Source organism: Peromyscus maniculatus, chromosome 1 (assembly GCF_049852395.1).
Source record: "Peromyscus maniculatus bairdii isolate BWxNUB_F1_BW_parent chromosome 1, HU_Pman_BW_mat_3.1, whole genome shotgun sequence".
Lineage (NCBI taxonomy): Eukaryota > Metazoa > Chordata > Mammalia > Rodentia > Cricetidae > Peromyscus > Peromyscus maniculatus.
Genome location: NC_134852.1, coordinates 133,295,973 through 133,321,198, shown reverse-complemented (window position 1 = coordinate 133,321,198; position 25,226 = coordinate 133,295,973). Strand labels below are relative to the sequence as shown.

Here is a 25,226-nt window from a genome sequence, read left to right as displayed (position 1 = left end):
GGTAGGGAGCACTAGGAGCTGAACCCTTTTCATGTTGGGTAAGCATTTTATCACTAACTTCATTCCTGGTCCTTTGTTGAGATGAGGTCTCTCTGTGTAGTCCAGGCTGGTCTCAATTTGTGAAGTCTTTCAGCATCAGCCATAAGAATATTGAGATTACAGGCATGTGCTACCAGACCCAGCAAAAAAGGGTACTTTTTAATAAATTTGGTTGTTTGATTAACCATAACTACCTTACACAAAGCATTTAGTTACTGCTGTCAGCAGTTGAGAACTCCATTAAAGGTTGGGCATGGTGGACCATGACTTTAACCCTAGCACTTAAGAGGCAGAAGCAGAAGGATGTGTGTGCGTTTGAGGCCAGCCTACTTTCCTAAATGCTAAACCAATAAAGGAAACGGGTGCCTTAAATAAACTACCTCTAATAAGGTTTGTCTCAGATAAAAATTAAGCAGAGTACTAAGGCCAGATCTACCTCAGATAAATGTCACATGTCTCCATCTGGGCAGGCCAGATCCACCTCAGATAAATGCCAACTCCAAAAATAAAATAATAATGATTCTTTTTTCTCTAAGCTTTTTCTATGTCAACAGTATCTTGTCAAACAGAAGGTTCCCAGCCACAGCACGGATGGACAGCTGCAGAAAAAGGGAGACTTGAGAGCTCATATCTTGATCCATAACCACTAAGCCACTGGAAATGGCTTGAGTCATCCTTCTTCTTCTTCTTCTTCTCCTCCTCCTCCTCCTCCTCCTCCTCCTCCTTCTTTTCCTCCTCCTCCTCCCTCTTCTTCTTCTTTTTGGTTTTCCGAGACAGGGTTTCTCTGCGTAGCTTTGAGCCTTTCCTGGATCTCGCTCTGTAGACCAGGATGGCCTCGAACTCACAGAGATCTGCCTGCCTCTGCCTCCCAAGTGCTGGGATTAAAGGCGTGTGCTACCACTGCCCTAGTTCCAGAATAACCAATGCTATGTAGAGGGACCCTTTCTCCAAAACAAAACAAGCAAACAAAAAACCCACCAAACAAACAAAAACAAACCAAGAGACATTGTGCTACTTATCCAGCCTGTGAGACCATAGGTAGGACCTTCTCTCTGTATGCCTTAGTTTCCTCATCTAGACAATAGAGGCTAATCTTAAATGATTGCTGTAAGGATTAAATGATTAACAATTAAAGGTGCTTTGAACTGTATCTGATCCACGTAAGGCACTAAATAAAGGGCACCACCATTATTAATGATGCACACTCACAATTATCATTCTTCCATTCTATCTCCCAAACATGTTTTCATTTATCCTATCACTTTCATTAAGAACAAAAGGACAGCACACATCACAGCTAGTGTAAGGTCTCTGCTTTACTATTATAAACACAATGTAAATTATTATATTCACACCCTACAATACCTACTTCTAGAAAACATGTGGGGTAAAGCACAAAACTTCTTTACTAATTTTCCTTAACTCACTATTGTTCCTATTTTTTAAAAAAAGTATTTTTATTTACATGTCTATGTATTTGTGTGACTGTCATCCCCTCCGTGTGTGTACGCACACACTCCTGGAGGCCAGAGGAGGGCGCTGGGTCCTCTGGAGTTGGAGTCCCAGGCAGCCTGGGGGTTGGGAAGACACTTGTTCTTTGAGAAGAGCAGCAAGACCTCTTAACTAGCTAAGACCTAAGCCTTAGCCTTTATTCTTCCCTGTGCACAATAAACCAAAACATTCACGCATTCTTAAATACAAACCTTCCCTCCAAATCTAGAGCAGCTCAGTTTTCATTACTATTCCCCAACTTGGACCACTGCACATGCCCCTGCTACCATTAACCGGAGTGCATGTATTGACACTTCCACAGGCAGGAATAAGAAAAAAAAACAACAACAAACAAACAAACACTGAGCATCTACAACAAAACTACCCACGTTGAAAACAAGAGAACAGACTTGGAGTTTAACCATGAAAATACACAAAGTGTTCCCACTGCAACAGGAAAAAAGAATACATGTCAACAACTCTACCATTCAATTCTGATAAATTATAACTCAAAGATAAATAAACAAGGACACAAAAAGACCAACGTAAAAACAAACCGTATGAACACAGCTTAGTTGGTGGAGTGCTTGTCTAACATATACAAAGCCCTGGTTCAGTCCCCAGCACTGCAGAAACATGGATAGCATGGTAATACAAGTCTATGATCCCAGCAGTGGAGGGATGTGGTGGTGGAGGAAGGAGGATCAGAAGTTCAAGGTCATCCTCAGTTGCACAATGAGCTAGACAGAGGCCAGCCTGAGCTATACAATAGATCCTGTCAAAAATTACCAAGAAAATTATTTTCATATATATCAATGGGGAAAAGAGATCTCCATCTTCAAAATCATATAATCACTTAAAAAAATTAGTTACAAAAATACTTGAAAGTCCTATATTAGCTTTTATTGTAGCCCATAGAAGAGAACTTGCTACAGAACCTCAACCTCAGATGAAATGAAGTAGCAAGACACAGGGGTTCCCCCTCTTCCCCCCAACCCCCAGGGTTTCTCTGTGTAGTTTTGGTGCATGTCCTGGATCTCGCTCTGTAGACCAGGCTAGCCTCGAACTCAGAGATCCACCTGGCTCTGCCTTCAGAGTGCTGGAATTAAAGGTGTGCACCACTGCCTCCTGGCACGACACAGAGTGTCATGGCTTAACCAGAGTGTCTAACAGGATTAAAGTGACTCAGACATCACGTGTAGCAGGTACAAGAGCTGCCCCCGCCAGTATCACACAGAGGGAGTATGCAGGGTCCCAGGACAGACAACAGCAGTGTCCCGAAGAATCAATAAGTACTACAGCTAAAACTCAAGTCAACTTAGAACAGAACCAAGGAGATGCCAAAGACAGAGCAAAGGTTAACGTTTTCCATTTGTAGGAGAAAAGGAATATTCAGTACTTGGAAAATGCTTGTTTTTAATGAGACAATAAATCAAAACCACCAAATAAAGTTTTAAGAATAAGGAGGAAGCCGGGCGGTGGTGGCACACGCCTTTAATCCCAGCACTCGGGAGGCAGAGGCAGGTGGATCTCTGTGAGTTCGAGGCCAGCCTGGTCTACCAAGTGAGTTCCAGGAAAGGCGCAAAGCTACACAAAGAAACCCTGTCTCGAAAAACAAAAACAAAAACAAAAACAAAAACAAAAAAAAAAAAAGAGTAAGGAGGAAAACAAGTTACTGGTAAAGAGGATTTTCTTATTCATAAAAGAAAAGGAAGCATGCTGGCCATGGTGAACCTCTGTGAGTTTGAGGCTAACTTGTTCTATACAGTGAGTTCCAGAACAACTGGAGGTACCTGGTCTCAAAAAAAAAAAAGAAGCCAACAGTAGAAGTAATGCTACAGCTGTGATGCCAGCACTCAGGAGGCTGGTGCAGGAGCATGGAGAGGTCCAGGACACACTGGGTCACAGAAGTGACCCTTTGTCTAAACCTCCTACTCCCACCCCACACCAAAAAAGAAAGAAACCATAAAATAACTAATTTGATCTCTTACAGAGCATGCAAAGTAGTAGCAGCCATCTGATGCCTGCAAACGGGTTCCATCACCTTTAATGCTACTAGAAGTGTTTTTCAATTCTAGCCTTGACCTCACCTGGAGATGTCTGTGGTGATCTAATGGTGCGCTGTTGTTTTATGTCTTCTTATTTACGTTAGGAAAATAGGGAGAAGTACCTTCAGTGATATGACCTAAAACTCCATTTTAAAACTGTAACATACTTGACACTTTCAATAAATCCTAAATGAGAAATTGTTTTTAAAGTGGGTTATTTCAGATGACTCTCAAGGTATTTTTGATTATGAAAATGCTACAGTGTAGAGAGGGAAATGGTGGGAAAGGAAATAGCAACTCAGGAATCGGAGTCAGAGGCTGATCAGACTTGAAAGTCCAGTAGAACAGGGAAGCCAAAGCCCATTACTCTAAGCAATGTGGAGGAGAAACATTCAGGCTTTCTAAGTACATGACCATGACCTTCCCCCAAGACATAGTGAAGAACATTGAATGGTAAACCCCTGTATTATAGGGAGAAAAGGGGCATTACTGAGTAAATGTAAAATACAAGTTTTCACAACATGGAACGTTACTAAGAAGTGAAATCCAAATTACCACCAGCTGAGCATGGTGGCGCACACCTTTAATCCCAGCACTTGGGAGGCAGAGGCAGGTGGATCTCTGTGAGTTTGAGGCCAGACTGGCCTACAGAGTGAGTTCCAAGACAGCCAAGGCTACACAGAGAAACTGTCTTGAAACCATAAAACAAACAAACAAACAATGCCATCAGCATCCCATTTAGAAACTGTTCTAGGAGAGTGGGCTAGCTGACCCACACCTAGAAGAGTGAACAGTGCCCTGGGGATACCTATGCAAACAGGGTCTGTAGGGCACAGCCACAACTGGTGACATCAGTTAAATGTCAATACTCTCAAGAAGAACTGAAGCTGAAGGAAAGTCAATCATTTTTTTTTCCTTTCAAATACTTCAATATTTCTTTTTACCTCAAACACTTTAAGTCTCACCAGAAGGAAGCCTCAAAAAGAACTAGTACTCAGGGCTGGTCATGGTTCAATAAGCAACAGTCAGAGTACCTACTTCTGGGCCGTTGGTCTAGAAGCAGTATTTTCATGGGCAAGGTGGTCTATGACAACTATTCAATTCTGCTGAGGCAGCTGGAAATCAGTCACAGACAACATGTCAATCAGAAGAGACAGAAAAGGCTGCTGAACGCATTTGCAAGCATACTGCTCTTGACCAGATGTTGAATACTTCCACTAGGCAACTGACAGTCAAAAGGGGAGAAAAGAAACAGGAATCCAGAAGTTCAAACTGAGCACAGCATGGTAAACCAGTGAGTCAGAAGTTACAAAGGGGAGAATTCAAGAGGATTTCCATGACTCTAGATAAGTTCCTGAATGAATGGTGGGCCAACTTTTGGAGCATAGAGGCATCCAGAAGGCAGAGGGATGTGTTCAAGTTTGCACACACTGAGTTTAAAGGAACCTAATATTAGCTAAAGATTCCAGAAGACATGACCCCAGAAACATGGAGAAATATGAAACAAAGCGAACGAAAAGAGTGAAACTTGAGAGCTGGTCAGAGAAACTGCTACATACACAAGAGGAGCAGAGGGTACAAGAAAAGAAGAGCTAGACAATGACACAGAGGCCAAGGGGCAAAGAAGCTTTTAAGAAAGACATGATTAGAAAAAAGTAAAAACAACCTCTACGTGCAAGAGACTTTTGAAAACAAAAACAAAACAGAACCCACATTTTAAGATTTTTTAATAGTCTGCATCCAACATCCTGGTAAGAATGGCTCTAGTTAGTGAGCAAGAGGCAGGTTACAGAGAACTACAGCAGTGTATGACAAGACAGTAAACACAGCCATTCCTTTACGATCTCTAAAAATAGGAGGACAAGAGTTCCCTCAGAGTCTCAGGGCTAGAGAGGCTTAGGGGAATTCAGAGCAAGTAAAGACTCCAGTGTGCTGACAGGCAAAAGGAAGGACAAGCGAGTGCTAGAAGCACGAGTTACACACGCTATCTTGGAAGAGAGCAACGAAGGGGCAGGATGCATTTCAATCTGCAAACACTTTCAGAATCCTAGTGTCCTCCCAATTCTTGTTCATTTCATCATTAAGGCTTAAATGTATTTGAGCTTCCTAGAAAAAAGAAAAAGAGAAAAAGAAAAAAAAAGAATGGGGGAGGGAGGGGTGGAGGGAGAGGATGTTTCAAATATCAACAGGAAAGTTGATAAAGAAGAATGTAAGAATGTTCTGTACCACCACCTTAATAAATACACTAGAGTGCTAGAGGATGATGCCTTGTATTCTTTCACTACTTTACAAGTCTCTTTTGCCAGTAGACAAATAAAACCTTTAAATTTCATATCTGAATTCATTCCTGAACAATATAGCACTGTCTTACATGCTTTTTTAATATTTTATACCATGAGTAAACAAACAAAGTTACTTTGAAATGCCTAGCAGAAATGTGATCACCAACTATTAGAAGACAGTGCTGAATTGTTAATAGGCCTATGGACAGGGGTGATAAATGACAGGATCAAAGCTGGAGAAGAGACTACCCTCAGTCTCAGGGGACTAAACATGAAGTGCCATGAGGTTCACCATTTCACCTTCAAGTGGTTCGACCATAATGAACATGTGCATATGTGTGTGACAGAAAAATCCAAACAAAATGTGAGTCAACTAAGAAGGCGTCAGCCCTTGGCCTTGAAAGGATGGACACCCACTGTTCTGGTCTTTGCGCCACATGGATTAGGTCACGTGGAAGAAGGAGATCAGCGCATTTTGACCCTAGAAACAGTAGTCTGCCAGGGCTGCTGAGTGTTATCACCACCACTCGAGTCTTCCAACCCAGCTCTCTGAGCAGGAGCAGGACCTGCCCGGCTATAGGAGTCAAGTGCAAAGAAGCAGTCTGAAACCTTGTGTGTTTACTATTCCTACTGTGTACATTCTGTGAGTGTGCACACCCATGTGCCACAGGTCAGAAGACAGACAACTTTGTAGTGTCAGTTTTCTCCTATCAACTTTACATGGGTTCTCGAGATTGAGAACTTGGGTCATTAGGATTTGCAGAGCAAGTGTTTTTACCTTATGAGCCACCTTGCCAGCCCCCATCCATTGGACTGTTGGAGGCCAGATCAGATAATAACGGGCCCAGGCTTAGCCTGCACAAGGTCCTAACAAAAATGGAAGTGCAGAGTTGCTTCTTTTTACTCTTGCACAGAATATACCAGAATAAGAGAGGCATCCTTTTCCTCCTGACTATGAAAATTATATTTGGATTTCCATGTATTGCCTCATGCCCAATCAACTCCCTAACCTAAAAAGGCTAAAGAGAGACAATTCTGAACCTCTGGTAGTAGTCATCTACATAATTAGAGTGTCTCTGAGTGAGTGACCATGCTACTTATTCTGTCCAATACACTGTCATCACTAATGAGTTTGCTGCTTTCTAATGTGTAAAACAAGTATGGTACTACCTGATGTGTGAAATGAGAATAAGCACCCTCACTAGTGTACAGTCATGACACACACCCTGTCAAGAGCAGTCCTACGATCGTCACACCCACTGTCATCAGCTCTGCAGGATCTGATTCTTATAAGGAGCCTTTTCTGGCTCACTGACTTCCCATGGTCCGTTTTATAGCTAAAGTTTCAGCTACCACTTAAACAGAACACACAGAGAAACATTAATGTAAATATATGATATACACTTGCAAGAGGAGATTCACAATTATCGTTTAAAGACGAAAAGTATCAGGGCTAGAAAGCTGGCACAGAGGTCAAGAGCACTTACTGCTTTTGCAGGGGATCCTGGCTCAGTTCCTAGCACCTATATGGGGCTCACAGCTACCTGGATCTCCAGTTTCAGGAGATATAATACCTTCTTCTGGCCTCTGTGGGCTCCTGCACACACACGGTACATATATACTCATGCAGGAGCACACGTACACATGTATTAAAAAAAAAATTTAAATAAATCTTTAAAGACAAAAGTGTCAATATTGTTCTTCGGAGTGTTTCAGTTTCACAGTCTGTATTTCCTGACGGCTTCAGGATTTAATGCCTCCAAATAAATGTAGTGCCCTGCTTACCAACCTCGTTGAAAAACAGGCAGGGGGGTCTTCTTCATCGCTTTCTTTCGAGGCTCTTTCCTATGCTCACACATGATAACTTCTCATCAGAATGAGCACCTACAAAACTTGACTATCTTGACCCACACTCATTTATGCATGTGTACATGATGGGGCATGTGTGGGTATATGTGCATGTGGAGCACAGAGGCTGATGCTGGGTATCTCCAATCTTATTTTTTCAGATAAGGTTTGTCAAAAAACCTGGACTGGGCCAATTTGGCTAGACTGGCTTGCCAGCAAGTCCCAAGGACCCTCCCCTGCTCCGCCTTCCTGTGCTGGGATCACAAATGTGGCTTTATTAACAGGGATGCTCAAAGTCTGAATTTGGTCTCATGCTTGCACAGTATGCACTTTACTGAGTAAAGCGTCTTCCCAGTTCCCCACTTATTTCTGAGATACACAACTCTTACATTTCTGTTGCCTCCATTTTAAAAATAGCTTTGTTCTTTCTTTTCCCAAATGGAAGAGGCAGACTTAAACTTTTCTAAATACACTATGTCACTTTACTGTCTATTTATCATACACCACCTTACCTGGCTCGTAATAGATACTCAGGCATTTGTTGGATAAGGAATACTCTAAGACTTTAGTAACAGATTGCTTATGCCAATGACCAACACCTTTTCTTCTAACCTGGCTTCCCAAATGAAATTCAACTTAATTACCTACAACCTGACCTATATACAATGTTAAACTGTTTTTGAAAGTGTAGGTCTTTCTATAAATATTAGGGTGGCTAGCTAGTCTTATTTCAACTTGAAATAAGCTAGAATTATCTGAAAGGAAGGAACAATTGAGAAAATGCCTCCATAAGATCCAGCTGTAAAGCATTTTCTTTCTTTCTTCCTTTTTTTTTTTCTTCCTGTTTTTGAGACAGGACTTCTCTATGTAGCAGCTCTGGTTGGCCTAGAACTTGCTTTGTAGACCAGGCTGGCCTTGAACTCAGAGATCTGACTGTCTCCCAAGTTCAGGGATTAAAGGTGTGTACCACCACGGTGGCTAGGCATTTTCTTAATTAATGATTGATGCGGGAGGGCCCAGCCTATTGTGGGTGGTACCATCCCTGGGCTAGTTAGTGGTCCTGGGTTCTATAAGGAAGCAGGCTGAGTAAACCATGGAAAGCAAGTCAGTAAGCAGCACTCCTTCATGGCCTCTGCATCAGCTCCTGCCTCCAGGTTCCTGCCCTGTTTGAGTTCCTGTTGTGACTTCCTTCAATGATGAACAGTGATATGGAAGTGTAAGCCAAAGAAACTCTTCACTCCCAAGCTTGCTTTTTGGTCATGGGGTTTCATTGCAGTAACAGAAACCCTAAGACATAGGGATAAGATGATTTATTCAGCACTTAAATATGAGGCACTGAGTCGACTGCTTTAATATCTCATATACAATTTAGACTTTAAAGCACCCTTATAAGGTTGGGTACTAGTGTCTATACTATAGATTACGAAACACAGTCCCTGACAGGTATGGAGTTATACACCTTTATTCTTAGCACTTGGGAGGCAGAGGCAGTGAATTTCTCCGAGTCCAAGGCCAGCTAGAGTTCCAAGGTGAGACGCTGTCTCAAAATAAAACAACCCATGAGAAGATCTCATGAATTATTCTTGACCAATCTGACACAGGTAATAAGTGGTTTGGGGGCACATGAAGTAAGTCTTAGTTAGGATGACAATATGTATCCTTCTAATAATGTGCTGCTCTAGAGACCTGGATTAGAAATGTCTTCCTTCTCCTTTCCTGTCACATCCAATGTATTGTCAGAGAGCACCATGGTGGTTCTGAGCACAGCTCTGGAGTCAGACAGAACTTGATTTGCTAGCTGTGAAGTAACGCAATATATCTTAACACACAGAGTAGTGTTTGGTACATATACATAAAAGAGCATCTAGGCAGCAAGTGAGTAGTTACCAGGGCTGGTCAGGGATACAGACAATAGCTACCCTGTGAAGGATGCTGAATAGGAAACGTACATCATGCAGAACACAAGGAGGGGGAGGGCTTGGTTTTAACTACAAAGTTCTTATTAAATAGGGGACCCGACAGGAGATGAAAGCAAGCACAACACTCACTTCTAAGTAAGACAGCATGTAACTGACAGTAAAGGATCCTCCCCTTAGCTCCCTATTCAGGACTCCTAGAGTCCAGCTCTAGAGCTCCTGCCACACAAAACATACCACTGGAAAACCACAGGTTACAAATGTGACTACACTGCCAATGAGTCCTGTAAGAAATGGCTTTTCTCACCTGACTGGTTTTTGCTGTTCTGCACCTCTCCGTTATTTTGTGGCTGCTGATTTGTTACAGCACTGCTTTCTGATTGGCTGTTTAACACCTTAACAGCAGATCCCAGGTTTGCTGCTATGACAGGAAAATGCTGACCCCTCTTTAGAAGCTGTTTGTGTTCCTGGTGGCGAAATCGTGGAGGTACTTCACGAGGATACCGAGGCAAGGCCTGTGGCTGCTGCTGCTGCTGCTGCTGCTCCTGCTGCTGCTGCTGTTGCTGCTGCGGCGGCGGCTGCTGATTGCTGGCTGTAGCTCGCTTGGCATTATTATTAGTGCTGGTTGCTGTGGAAGTGCCGTTATCAGAGTTGGCAGGCTGAGGCTGGCTTACACTGGGCTTTATCTGTTCTGGCACTAATTCCAACAAAAGAACAGAGGTGAAAAAGATTAGCCAGTGAGGTATAACTTACCTTCAAACTCAAAGGCACTATGAAAACGACCTCAACAGAAGCTTTACGTGTCACAACATCCTCACTCAGAGGCTCAAGTTTCTAAAGAGAGGGTACTGCCTGGAGTCGAACTTTACTTCTCCTGACAAGCTACTCAAATGTCTACAAAGGTGGACATTCTTTACCAGGATGACACTCATGCTCCTTCTCTTTCACTTTTGGTTTTTTGAGACAGGGTTTCTCTGTATAGTTTTGGAGCCTTTCCTGGAACTCACTCTGTAGACCAGGCTGCCTAGAACTCACAGAGATTCGCCTTCCTCTGCCTCCTGACTACTGGGATTAAAGGTGTGTGCTACCATAGCCCGGCGCTCATTGTCTCTTTATCATATTACACTCTGGCCAAAGAGTAAACACATGTTATTTAACTATGGACCAAAAGAACAAGTGGGTCAAACTGACTGATGTCCTAAAACAGTGGTTCTCAACCTGTGCGTCATATTAGATATTTACATTATGATCTTAACACTAGTGAAAGGGTCGCAGCATTAGGAAGGTTGAGGACCACTGTCCTAAAGGAATCTTCAATTCTCTACTAACTGTTCTTGCTCTACTCTGTTTTTATATTCTTAATTTTTAAAAAAAAAAAAAAAAAATCAGTATTTATTGGTGTTCCGCCTGCATATGTATCTGTGCACAACATGTGTACAGAGTCAGTGGAGGCCATAAGGCTTCAGGTCCCTGAGGACTGTAGTTACAAACAGTTGTGAGCCACCACCTGGGTGCAGAGAATCTAACCCAGGTCCTCCAGATGAGCAGTCAGCCTCTTAGCCACTGAGCCATCTCTCCAGTACCTCTGCTTGGTTTCTACTTTATCATTTGAGACCTGAGTTCACCGTGTAACCTGGGTGCTCCAAAAATTCATTATATAACTCAGGCTGGCCTGAAACTTGCAATCCTCTGGCGCCATCCTCCTAAGTGATGGGGTTATAAGGGAATACAACCATGTCGGGCTTGGTCTCTACTTAAGTACTTACAAGATACAGGTGGAAAAGCCTTCATTTCTACATAAAAGGGTTAAGTTAACAATTTTCCACTGGTGAATATATCTAAGTAAAGGACAAGCTCAGAATAGGAAGCAATGCGAGTGACAGGACGGACCCAACGCAGGTGATTTCCTGTGAGGAATCATCTGGACAGTACCTCAGACAAATCTAAGAAAATACTTGTCTAGTACATGAGTGACTGGAAACTGACAGGTGACTCCGATCAGCAGGAATATCTGTAAATGAACCAATGGAAATGCCTTAAAACTGCAAAAATAGACCTCATCTCTGAAACCACAGTGGGCACTGTGTCTGGACTTTAACTCCAGCCCCAATGAACCTGCTGCCTCCTCTGTAAGACATCCTAGTATCAAAGGCTTTAGTCATTACAAAGCACAGGACATATGCTGGTTTAAGTACTGGCTGTTTTGTAATGGCTGGTATGGTGGTTTGAAAGACAATGGCCCCCAAAGGGAGTGGCACTATTAAGAGGTGTGGCCTTGTTGGGAGTATATATGGAAGTATGTTAGAGGGAATGTGTCACTGTGAAGGAGGGCTTTGAGGTTTCATATATGCTAAAGCCATGCCTAGAGAGACAGACCACTTCTTGGTGTCTTCTGGTCAAGATGTAGAACACTCAGTTACCTCTTCAGCACATGTCTGCCTGCACGCTGTTATGTCCCAACATGATGACAATGGACTAAACCTCTGAAACTGTAAGTGGGCCACCAAAATGAAACGTTTTCCTTTATAAGAGTTGCTGTGGTCATGGTCATGGTCTCTTCACAGCAATGGAAACCTTAACTAAGACAGCTGGCACACCATTCTATATACCTACAATAGTTCAACCCCACTACAGAACAAAATAAAACTCTGATACTGGTGAGGACACTTGAAGAAATTCTGGTAAAGGCTTAAGCACTCTAGGGCAGCAGTCATCCTTAGTCTGACTGAGAAATCTCATTTGTTTCTCTTCTAAGAGGCAGAGGTGGCCTTAGTCAATCACCCAGCAAACTGTAACCACTCAATAAATAGATGCTATTGTTGTGGTCTACACAACAGAGCTATTAACAGGTGCTTCTGCTGTAATGATGCTGTGACTGAGGCTAGTGACTGGTTACTGTGCTGTTAGAGTATTCATCCAAGCTTCCTCCTGCACTATCAGCTCCAGGGCTGCCTTCCACTCAACAATCGAAACTAATCTTCCTTCTGTACAGACTTCCTGAGTTTAACTGATTATCTCTCACACTATTACTTTCTAATACATAACCATGGCCTCCCTTTTTTTTCCAAGGTGATTTTATTTTTTACAGTACTCAAGCAGACCAAGAGAAATTACAGTGAAAAACTAACAAATACTCTATTGTTTGGAATGCTTTCATCCTTTATTATTATTAATTATATTTATTTAGTGTGTATCAACTTGGCACAAGCTATTCATCAAAGCAGAGGGGGCCTCATTGACATAAATGCCTCTTCAATAAGATCTGGCCACAGGCAAGCCTTTGGGATATTTTCTTAATTAGTGATCAATGGGGGAGGGCCTAGCTCACGGTGGGTGGTGCCATCCCTGGGCTGGTGGTCCTGGGTGCTATAAGAAAGCAGGCTGAGCAAGCCTTGAGGAGCAAGCCAGTAAGCAGCACTCCTCCATGGCTTCTGCATCAGCTCCTGCCTCCAGGTCCCCACTGCTTTCGAGGATATGAAACTGAGTGAAATAAACCCTTTCCTCCCCAAGTTGCTTTTGGTCATAGTGTTTCATCACAGCACTAGAAACCCTGACTAAGACAGTGTGTGTGTGTGTGTGTGTGTGTGTGTGTGTGTGTGTGTGTGTGTGTGTGTATCATGGAGACCAAACATGTGGTTGTCAGGTCTGGCCACAAACCGTCTCACTGGCCCCATCGTTTTCACCGTTTACAAAGAGTATTTTGTGTATGTTTGGTGTTTGCCTGCACGTTTGTATGAGCACCTTCACATGCTCTTAACTACTGAGCCATCTCTCCAGGCTCATCCTTTTCATTTTTGATGCTTACTGACAAGACTTTAAATAATTTGGGCAAAGTATTTTCTTGGTCTAATTTATGTATTAATTTTTTTCTCCTAATATAATGATCCCAATAGGTAATAATGATGCATATTCTTTTGTGCATCCCACAGTAATAAGGAAAGATTAGTGATTTAAAGTACATTTATGGCTTTGTCAAGGTGGCCCAGCAAGTAAAAAAGCTTGATACTAAGTGTGACAACCACACTCATCAAGTAGAACTCCCATGGTGGGACAAAAGACCAACTCCCACAAGATGCCATCTGACCTCTGCACATGCACATAAACACAAATAAAAAATTAGGAGTCCAAAGTATTAGAGTGTTCTAAAGTGCCTCCAGAAGAAAAGGAAGATACAGCAAATTTAACTAGAAATTACAGGCAACATTAAAAAAGTCCTGTCATTTGGTTTTTATGTGCTTAGTGCTGCACTCCGCATGCTATCTGACAACCAACTGTGACTGTAAAGTCAGCTTCTGCTCCAAGAATACAGAGTTTATTAATACTTAGAATATTATTGAAAAGCAAAACCCTCTGAGGGCCAGTGAAGTGGCTCAGCTGGTTTAAGTGTTTGTGGGCAACCTGAGTTCCATCCTCAGAATCCACATGAAGGTGGAAGAAAAAAGTCCTCTGACCTCCATATGTGTTTGGTGGCATGTGTGCCCCACATACCTCTTACACAGGTGCACACTCACAATAATGCATAAATACACTGTGACAATAACCTAACCAAGGTGTGATTTATGTAAAAAGCAACAAGGAAGCAGAGAGTAATTTAACTTACAAATATTCTTAGTAACCACTAAAGACATGTGTGAGAACTCTAAGTAAAATGTGACTAGGCATTCAGAGCAGTATCTGTACTATATACACTACCTCATTCAAATAAATGCCATAATTTGAATCAATAAGAAAGACTGGCTGAAAAAAAAGGCCTGAGCGGGTATATTCTACTTTTTATACTTCAAAACATCGCTAAAAACAAGTAAAGACATCAGGCTGGAGAGATGGCTTAGTGGTTACAAGCACTGACTGCTCTTCCAGAGGACCAGGTTCAATTCCCAGCACACACATGACAGTTCACAACTGTCTCTAACACCCAGAAAACAGGATGCCCTCTTCTGGCCTCCGTAGGCATTAGACATGCACATGGTGTACAGATATGCCATACACATTAAATTTAAAAAATTTAAAACTCAAAAAAAAATTAAAGCTACTAAATAAATTTGAAGGGGTACCGACTATCTGGGTTTACAGGTAGTCAATACTGGATAATTCTGGCTGTTGTACACATGTACTTAAATACTTAATTATGTCAGTAAGCACCCAAACCATTAGACAGAAGGGAAAAAAGAAAACTGAAAATTTCATCTACTCAAAAGACACAAAAATGGAATAAAAAAAAATCTCAAAATTGTGATTAACATAAAATGCATAAGATAGGAAGAACAAGTCCCAAAAATATATGTAATCACCATATATATGAAAGTTAAAATGCACTCGTTTAAAGGTAAAGCCTCTTAAATTTGTTGAAATAAGATTTAAAGTATACTTTAAATACTACTGTGAAAACTACTCCTAAAACAAAACAGTGGAGAAAAATGGAAGGAAAAAGGGTATAAAAATATATACTGCCAAGAAATCCCAAGAAAATGTAAATAAAGCAATAGTAGTATCACATGAAATTAAAAAAAAAAAAAAACAGGGACAAAGACATAATGGATGAAAGATATTTCATGTTAATAAAAAAATAAAAATTATGCAAAGATAAAATTTTTCAGAAATCAAACCTCACAGTATCAAAACATACCCCAAATGAAAAAACAAAACAAAAACACCAGGGGCTGAAGAGATGGCTTAGTGGTTATGAACACTGGCAGCTCCTGTAGAAGACCCAGGTTCAATTCCCAGCAACCACATGGTGGCTCATAGCCACCTATTATGGGATCTGATGCCCTCTTCTGGCATGCAAGTGTATATGCAGATATAGCACCATATACATAAAGTAACTCTTAATAAATTATTTTTAAAAAAAGAAAAAAAAACATTGAAAAAAAGTTGACAGCCGGGCTGTCATTAAAACTTAATACATGCACTAAAGGAAGTATTGATAAATTACAAACAGTATAAATAACGAACAAATTTTCTGTGTCATAAAACAATGTCATTATAAATGACAAACTAGTAAATAAAACTGCCTTAAATAACAAAATCGCCAAGATTAGGAAAATAATAAAGCACTAAATAGAACATATTGAGATTCAGCTAAGCCAATGCTCAAAGACAAATTCATACCCTAATTATTTCCAATAATCAAGATATAAAATATAGAACTCAGGAAGGGCAAATAAACTAAAGGTGACAAAAAGAATGAATCAATAAAAATACTAACAAAAACCAATTTAAAAGAATTTAAAAGTTACATTTATTTGTATGTGTGAGGTTGCTGATTTGTCACAGCAGTCAGAGGACAACTTGTGGCAATCAGTTCTCTCCTTCCATCATGTGGGTTCCAGGGATCAAACTCAGGTTGCTGGGCTTAGCAGCAAGCACCTTCATCTACTGAGCCATCTTACTAGGCCCAGAAACCAATGATTATAAAGTGAACTGACAGGCTTGACCATATTAAAACAAAACAAACAACATACTCCAGAGCTAACACATTTGAAATGAAAAACAAGAGAAATACTTTTCTAAAAATTACTCTCAGGTGGAGGGAATTTGGTTCAACCGGCAGAGCACTTGCTTGGCATGCATAGAGCTACCCTGGGCTTGATTCTCAGCAGGAGGTTCAGAAATTCAAGCTCATCCTTGGCGACAAACAAGACCCTATTTCAAAAATAACATTAAATTTAAAAATAAAATTAAAAAAAATACTCAACACTATAACTAGTTGAAAATCTAGAGAAGGGAATGTTTAATACTGACAAACAAAGAAATGGGAAATGTAAATACATGAGCTAATTAGTGTAGAAGAAACAGAAACTTATAAACACACCCATTAGGACTGGGTCATTTATCTATACTATTGCATTTTTTGTATGCCTTATACCATTTTAAGAAATGTGTAGCTCACTACCTTTTTATGGTTCCAGAGCACAGTATAAGACAGAATACCAATATAACACACTACCATAAGTCAGGACATTAATGGTCACAGCCAGATAGCCCATACCTGCAGTAGCAACACTTCATTTGTAAAGGGGAAGACAGTAAACACGTTTTAGGTTTTGTGAACCATACAACCTGTCACCACTCTTCAACTCTGCCACTGCAACATAAAAGCAGCCATAGATAACAGGCCAACCAACAACCTCCAATAAAATTTCCCATGCAGAATTAGGTAGTTAAGTGTATTTGGGTGAGAAGCTGTAGTTTTCCAGTCCCTGACCTACAAAATGTAGTTTGAAGGTCCTACAGAACAGCAAAAAGACCTTCCAACTAGGCCCACATCAGGCCAAGATGACTTCAAAGTTAAACAGATGAAGGCCCCACACATACACATTCATACTAGTGTGTGTGTGGCACAAGAATGTGTGTGTGTGGGGGGGGGGGTAGGGGCTACAAAGATGTGACTCAGCCATTAAGATCAATGGCTTACAGAAGACCTGGGTTCATTTCCCACACAGTGGCTCACAACGTCAGTAACTCTAGTTCTAAAGGATCTGAAACCATTTTCTGGTCTCCTCCAGCACTGTATGAATGTGGTACACAGATATACATGCAGGCTAAACACTCATACACATAAAATTTACAACAACAACAAAAAACCCACACACAATCACTCCTTTATACCATTAAAAACTGAGAACTTCAAAAAGTTGTGTTTATATTGGCTACATCTATAAGTATTACATCTAAACATTAATAAACTTTTGGTGAAAAAATAACTACTTTTTCAAACAAAATCAATGTGAAGTGTTGGCTTTTCTTTTTTTTCCTTAAATATTTTGTTCATCTTTCTAAGGATGTTTGGCTAACGTTAGGAGGATTTTCACATATGCTTCTGTGAATCTGTTGTGATATTCTACCTTACATAGTCTCTGGGTAACTCCACTATATAGTCATGAGAGAAAATGAGTGAAAAGAGCAAAAAAGTTTTTATCTTATAAAGAATTTTGATTTTACAGATCTCAAGAAATAATTTTTAGGCACCTCTGAGGGTTCCTATACTCAATACAATTTTGAATGCCATCATTATAGAAAATCCATGCATGCAATGTAATTGAATATCAACAACTTGAACTAAAAATATAAAATTAAGATTCAACATATATAGAGAAAAAGAAGTCCTAAAGAGTTATAAAATGACAAAAAGTAGGTTTAAGAATCAGAGACGAGCCGGGCGGTGGTGGCGCACGCCTTTAATCCCAGCACTCGGGAGGCAGAGCCAGGCGGATCTCTGTGAGTTCGAGGCCAGCCTGGGCTACCAAGTGAGCTCCAGGAAAGGCGCAAAGCTACACAGAGAAACCCTGTCTCGAAAAACAAAAACAAAAACAAAAAAAAAAAAAAAAAAAAAAAGAATCAGAGACGAAATGGCAATAACAAGCCTAGCCAAAGGCAGGAAGTAAGTAAGAGGTTGTTTGTTCCAGTAGATCTGGATGTTTTTGAGACAGTCTTACTGTAGAACTCGCCTAGAACTAGTCATTTAGAATAGGCCAGCTTACATCTCAGAAATCCACCTGCCTCTGCCTCTCAAGATCAAGAGCTTTAAGGCCAACATCAATCACATAGCAAGTCTGAGGTCCACAGGACAGCTCTGGCTGTGAGAGATCCTGTTTCCAAAGATTAAAAAAAAATTCTACCTATCAAATAACTAAATTAAATTCTGAATGCCCAAATGCTTAAAGTAGGCCCAGTTCCCAGTGCCAACAGACCCAAGTTGCTCTCAACGAGAGGTTTCTTCCTGCAATGTCAGCAGTCAATGCAGATGTTTAACTGCTCACAATGCTGAGAACAAAAGACTGAGTGCTAAGCCCAACATGAGACATCTGTATCAATGCCAACATCATCAAGGCTCAGCAAACATTACAGAAGAGGAGATGGAGAGAATTTAGGAACCAGAGGATGGGGTGCTGTGAAATGCTGTCCTCTTGACAGGGCACGGCTGTTATAATCATGAACTCATAGCAACTGTGGCTACCTGAACAAGACCTTCATTTTAAAAAAAAAAAAAAAAAAAAAAAAATCAAGCCTTCCAGCATACAAGGAACTAGATGATGGAGCTCCAGGCTCCACCCCTAACAGGAGCTACTCGCATGGACAGCTGCTGGGAGAGGAAGAATTATTCTTCTTAGAGGATGTGACCTTTGTACCCGAGCAGTACTAAGTGGACTGAGTGAGTTATCAAACAAACAAACAAACAAAACAAAACAAAACAAAACAAAAGACACAGGATGTATGTTGGGGATGGACATGGAAGGAATTACAGTAGAGGGAAATGAGGGTGAGTTGACATGATTATTTTATTGTATACATGTATAAAATTATTGGAAACTTTAAAAATCTTAAAATACAATTGTTCAAATAATTTTTTTTCTTTTTTTAAGATTTATTTGTTATGTATACAGTGTTCTGCCTGTATGCCAGAAGAGGGCGCCAGATCTCATTACAGATGATTGGGAGCCATCATGTGGTTGCTGGGAATTGAACTCAGGTCCTCTACTAGCAAGAACAGCTAGTGCTCTTAACCGCTGAGCCATCTCTCCAGCCCCCAAATGATTTTTTTCTTCATGTACCATTTGTAAGTATTCTTCAAAAGTTTTATACAGAATAGGGGCTGGGGACGTGGCTCACTTGGCAGAGTGATTGTCTAGTTTGATTCCTAGCACAGTATAAACTGGATGTAGGTAGGTAGCTACATCTGTAATCCCAACACTGAAGAAGTAGAGTCAAGAGAATCAAAAGTTCAAGCTCATTCTCAACTACATAATTTAAGGCCATCCTAGGCTATGGGAAACTCTGTTTCAGGGGAAAAAAGAATCACAAAATAGTATCATTATAGATTTAAAAAAAAAAGTTAAAACAGCACATCTGAAACTTAGCTGTGGAACAATACTACATGGGGTCTTCCAATACAAAATAGTATCATCACCTTAAACTCCTAAACCCTCAGAGTCAACTATGCTAGCAATATATTCTTCACAAGGAGAAGCTGCTCTTCCTCTCATCTCCCCAACCTCCCGAGAGCCACCATCTCTGCACAGACTTTCAAAGACACATACCCAATGAGAATGTCAACACTTATCAGGACATTTCAGTAAAATGGGTTTCCAACTTCTGTTGCCTTTCCACTTCATAGCTTTCAGTAGGCTACAGAGGAAAAGCACTTGATCAGCTTAGTGCCTCAGAAGTACCCTGGTATCTTAACTTCTATCTCCTGGCATTTCTGAGAGAGCAGGGAAAGAAGCCAATTAGTTGAACAATAAGAATAAAAAAGAGAAAAACACTGGACTGGCGCAAACACCGCTGTCCTGCAGATACCTCCCCATCAGCATGAAAAGTCTGTGTTCTGCAGTAATCAGTCAGGGCTGAAATGCGAAATGCAAAAGATACAGCCTGTCTTTAAACTGGAAAGCCTTAAGATAAAATGCCAAAATTTTTACTGGTAAGTAGAGTTTTAAGGTGCTAGGAACTAGTCTAGGGAATAGTTGCTCATTAATCCACTAACTCCTGCTAATTCTTACTAAGTGGTATGACTTGAATGACTGTTCAAAAATATTTAAAATAGCATATTTTATGCAAGCATGAGCAAATCTTAATATTTCTGTTGAGGGTCCATAGGGGCCTCCGGCGGTGTTGGCACAGGCCTTTAATTCTAGCACTCGAGAGGCAAACAGGTAGATCTCTGAGTTTGAGGCCAGCCTGGTCTACAGAGCAAGTTCCAGAATAACCAGTGCTACACAGAGAAACCCTGTCTCAAAAACTAAAGGAATAAAAACAAAAAGAAAAGTCCTTAAAGAAAAATATCAAACAGCAAGACACTATAAACTATCAGTTCAAAGTTAAACAGCAAATAAAAAATAGTAAATTGAGTTCACTTAGTTTTAATTTATCTTACAAATTCAATTTACTAGATAGGGACCAACGGTGGGCTATCTAAGCATAAAAATAAGTCACATAAGGTTTAAAAACTTGTAATTTAACCAAATAAAATTATTCTGGTTTTAAAATACACACATATTTCAAATGAAAAGGATCTGTTCTTTCTCCTCCTCTGTCCTTTACCCCACTTCCCTAACATAAGGAAAAGACGAATGAACTGCTTTAGTTTAATGAGGTCTAATTTAAGAAAACATTCAGTATAACCACTTAGCTTAGAGTTTTCCCCTCATGGCCACAACCCCACATCTCAGACTAGAAATCTATATAACATGAGAAATACAACAAACACTAATCAGACAATAACTATTAAGTATGTACAGTTAGTTCATGTGAATTGCTAACAAAATTTCAAGGTAAGCAAAACAGGCAAATCATTAAAAATTAGTACAGTAAATATGACTGTACTTCCAGAGAACCTGGGTTCAATTCCCAGCACACACATGACAGCTCATAGCTTTCTGTAACTCAAAGATCTGACACCCTCACACAGATATACATGCAGGCAAAATACCAATGCACATAAAATAAATTTTTTTTTTTTAAAAAAGCAAGAAAATCCCAATTTTGTTTTTTTTGTTTTGTTTTTGTTGTTTTTTTTTTTTTTGTTTTTTGAGACAGGGTTTCTCTGTGTAGCTTTGCACCTTTCCTGGAACTCACTTAGTAGCCCAGGCTGGCCTTGAACTCACAGAGATCCGCACAGCTCTGCCTCCCAAGTGCTGGGATTAAAGGTGTGCACCACCACTGCCCGGTGAAAATCCCAATTTTAACCTACCAATCTTAAAGATTTAGTGTGTGTGTGTGTGTGTACACGCTCCTGTAGAGTTATGATTCACCTTGACTGGATTGGGCTCTGCTTTAATGGAAGGAAAAAGCAAATTACTACCTAGGTGGGGAGGCCCTGGAGCTGCTGCAGAAACTCTTAGCACGTCATTTCAAAAAGCTGAAAGATGGCTAGGATATTGTAAAACCACAGTGGTGGAAACTTAAATTTCTTCTATTTCACCTGGATGCCAGACAATGTGTGTCTATAATGTTTTCATCAGGATTCCATACTGTTGAGATAGTATTCCTATTTTACAGATAGTGACAGAGACACAGAAGAAAGCTCCTCATGCAAAAGTGTCTAGTAAATAGCAAGCAGAGATAAAAGGCTAAATCAGTGTGATCCCCAAACAATCGTCCTTTTTTAGTGTATATTAACTTTCATCTTAATTTAAAATTCAGAGTAACTCAAACTCTCTAACAATAGGAGAATGGCTAATAATGGATTATTATTAAAATATTAAAAATGATTTCATTTCAGTTATAAGACGTTAATGGAAAAACAAAGGAAAACAAACCAAGATCTGTATTTACTTCTGACAGGGATGAGCCATAGTTGTAGGTTTTAGCTCAAAGTGCTGCTCCCTAAAGACTCAAATTTTCTACCCACATAATTGAGTGTACAATATCTCTCCAACACTCTGCCTCCAGGCCCCACAGCTTCCAATCTACTACCTTTTCATTCTACAACACAGACATGGGCTGGATTATCCGCCCCCTTTGAGTGTAGAAGTTAAAGAACCTGTCTAAAACCACAGAAGTAAAGACTGCAAAGGTGACAATCATTCCCACTTAGTGTCTTCAGCAGTGGCCTCTCGCCATCCCAGCAACACTTCCCTTAGGATACAGCAGAACAAAGGCTCTCGTTCAGAATGCATTCTGAGAACTGATGCTACATTTATCAGAATACTGTAAGTGTACATTAATACAGGTAAAATGCTTTGGTATGTGCTGTCTTTCTGGAGGACCTGTTAGTGGGTGTTAATGATACAGCTACTCCTACTAACTCATCTTAATTCCAAAAGCTTAAAAGAGAAAGTCCCTAGATTGTTTATTTTGAAACGGAAGCCCTAATTTTTGCTTTAGTAGAATCTCAGACTCTCAGTTCAGGGGACACAACTCTGGGATACTCCCGAAAACTATGGGCTCTTTTCCTTAATTCTGAACCTAGTTATTGGTTATAGCTCCCAGATAAACTGCTTTCTCCTATCTCCTGTTTCCTTGGTCCTTTTCAGAATCATCACACACAACCGAAACACACTTTCATTTTCATTTTCATCAATTTAAACCATTTACTAGTGGCTGTCCATTTCTAAAACAAAATGAGGTTCTCAGCATTTTCTGTGAACTTACCATGTACATTAATCCAAGTTTACATGGGTAAATCATCTTCCCTCCTTAAAGAGGAAAGGGAAAATGGTGATTCTAATAACCAAACAAAATTGTTTTCTGAACTATTTTTCATGACAGTAGGCAGCTATTTTTGTCCCATCTTGTTAGTACAGAGTTACAAACCTTATTTGTTACACAGCTCAAAGCATCTCTCACAGGAAGAAAAGAATCTGCCATTAGGAAGTTCTTAATCAGCAACCATCTCTGTTCCGTTTCAAATATCACCAGATATTGGCCTCCAAATCATCTCACAAAGTAGAAGAACCAGAGTGGTCCACTGAATAATAAGCCAGAGTATAATCTCACTACCACCCTAACTCTCCTAGGAATTAATCTCCCACCTGAGGGACAGAATGAGCTATGGCTATGCACCTCAGAGCATGGGTACAGATTCTCTGGGATATTACATTAGCTGTGAACAACTTCTTCCATAGACCCAACAGCCTCAATCATCTACACCATATTACATGCTTGAAGCCACAGCTTTCTGATGTCTCAGTTGTCTACTCTAAAGCTCTGTGAAGCCACTTAAATTCCTGAACTTTGCTCAGCATGAGATTTGATCATTGAAAAATAAGAACTAATGGGATTTCAGAAATGAAAACTGTAATTGCATCATATGACACAGCCATACCGCTTCAAGTATGTACCCCAAAGAGATAAAGGCAGCACCCTGACTCCAGGCCCATTGCAGACTTATTACAATAGCAAAGATGTGGCAAAACATGAATACGTCAGTAAAGAAACTGTAGCATACCCCTGTGTATGAGCACACAAACAGATGGAGACACACACACACACACACACACACACACACACACACACACACACACACACACACACACACCCCAGGGAATGTTCTTCAACATCAAAAAAGGGTTTCTTGACATTCAGAATAACAGAGGTAACCTGAAGACTATGCTAAGTGAAATAAGCCAAAATACTACATACTCTCACTTAAATGTGGAATTAAAATAATAATAGATTTTAGCTCTAGCCAGATGCTAAAGTGCTTGCTTGCCATTTGTAAGGCCCTTGGCACAATCCTCAATGCTGTCAAAATAAGGAAACCCCAAATACCTCAGAACTGAGTAGTTATCTCTCAGGACAGAGATGAGCCTGAATGGATTAAAGGGTGCAAAGTTGGGGGCTGGAAAGACAGCTCACTGGGTCAAGGCCCTTGCCCTCAAACAGAATGAAGGTGGATTTAAGTTACCTTGCTATCAAAAATCAGAACAAATTAAAACAAGATAAACCATATAGGGTGACAAATGTGTCAGTTTATTCCAACAATAGTGCTTCTTCACATTGTGCATCAGAACAATTCAACATAGTCCAAATCTGACTGCCCAATGTTCGAATTCATAATTTCTACCTACTATAAACCTTAAGCTACAAACATCAAGACATATATACAGCATAAAAATAAAATAACTGTTAATGAATAAAATAACTGTGACGTTATGAAGTGAAATAATAGAAAATAACACACAGAATCCTAAGTGACTTTCTTATAGTGAGTTTAACATTCTTAGACTTGTAGAAGATCTAAGAACCAGAAGGTAGTTTAAGCAAGAAAGTAAAAGGATGATTTACGTTTGGAAAAGATATTAAACAGTAGGTACTCAAAGATCACACTGAAGAAATAAATATCTATGGATCAATCAACAATCTAAAACAGGATATAATCAAGTGTCCAAAATTACAGGTATAAGAAAATTCTGAAAAATGAGAAAGGTAGAGACCAAAAACAGCTGGAGCAACCCACTGGAAGCAAGGCTAAAGGGCACAATGAAGGCAGCCTTGCTTAAGAACCTGGACCAAAAAGTAAACAGGAAATAACACGAAAAAGACAAAGGCTCTTAAAGACTGTAAAAAACAAACAAAAAAACATGGGTAGGGACAAATGGATTGGCTAGAGCATAAGAGGTCAGATTAAAAGAACCCTGGAAGGAACAGAGGAGTTTGGCTAAGAAAAGAGAAAACAAAAACCAACTAGGGACAACTTTATATTCCGATACAGGCAGGGGGTGAGGGCAAGTGTAGTTTTAGGAAGATTAATGGTGACTTTCTCAGAACTCTGATTCAGTCATCATCTCCTTTTCAGCTCATCTTCTGACCATAGGATCTCACAATGTAGCTCTGGCTGGCCTCAAACTCACTATTTAGACCAGGCTGGCCTTGATCTCAGAGATCCTCCTGCCTCTGTCTCTGGGATTAAAGGTGTGTGCCACCACAGAGCAGCTCAGCAGCTACTAGTCTTGTCTATTATATGTGGCCTCTCATCTCTCTACCCTGTATTCTTTCTCTTGGTCTTGCTTCTCCGTGATCACGAAGTCTCCAGGCCTGTAAATTGCCAATCCCCTTAACACCTCTATGCAGAGACAAATGTTCCCTTCTTATTACCTGTTCTGTCTACCCACCTCCTCTGTCTTAAATTTCCACTCCTGTTTCAGCCAGTTTTCCAT

General features: G+C 40.3%; 1 protein-coding gene across 12 annotated transcripts in view; it reads right to left on the bottom strand.

The window, feature by feature from the left end:
- Nucleotides 1-25,226, bottom strand: part of Tnrc6a (trinucleotide repeat containing adaptor 6A) — a 177,572-nt gene that overhangs the window by 31,781 nt on the left and 120,565 nt on the right. For 8 of the 12 annotated variants that reach the window (XM_015998876.3, XM_042283132.2, XM_076551724.1 and 5 more), the window contains one exon: nt 9,932-10,321. The exons of the other annotated variants lie outside the window; for them this stretch is intronic. In XM_015998876.3, the coding sequence (XP_015854362.1) occupies nt 9,932-10,321 (390 nt within the window). The remainder of the gene's footprint in view (nt 1-9,931; nt 10,322-25,226) is intronic. 12 annotated transcript variants of the gene reach the window in all.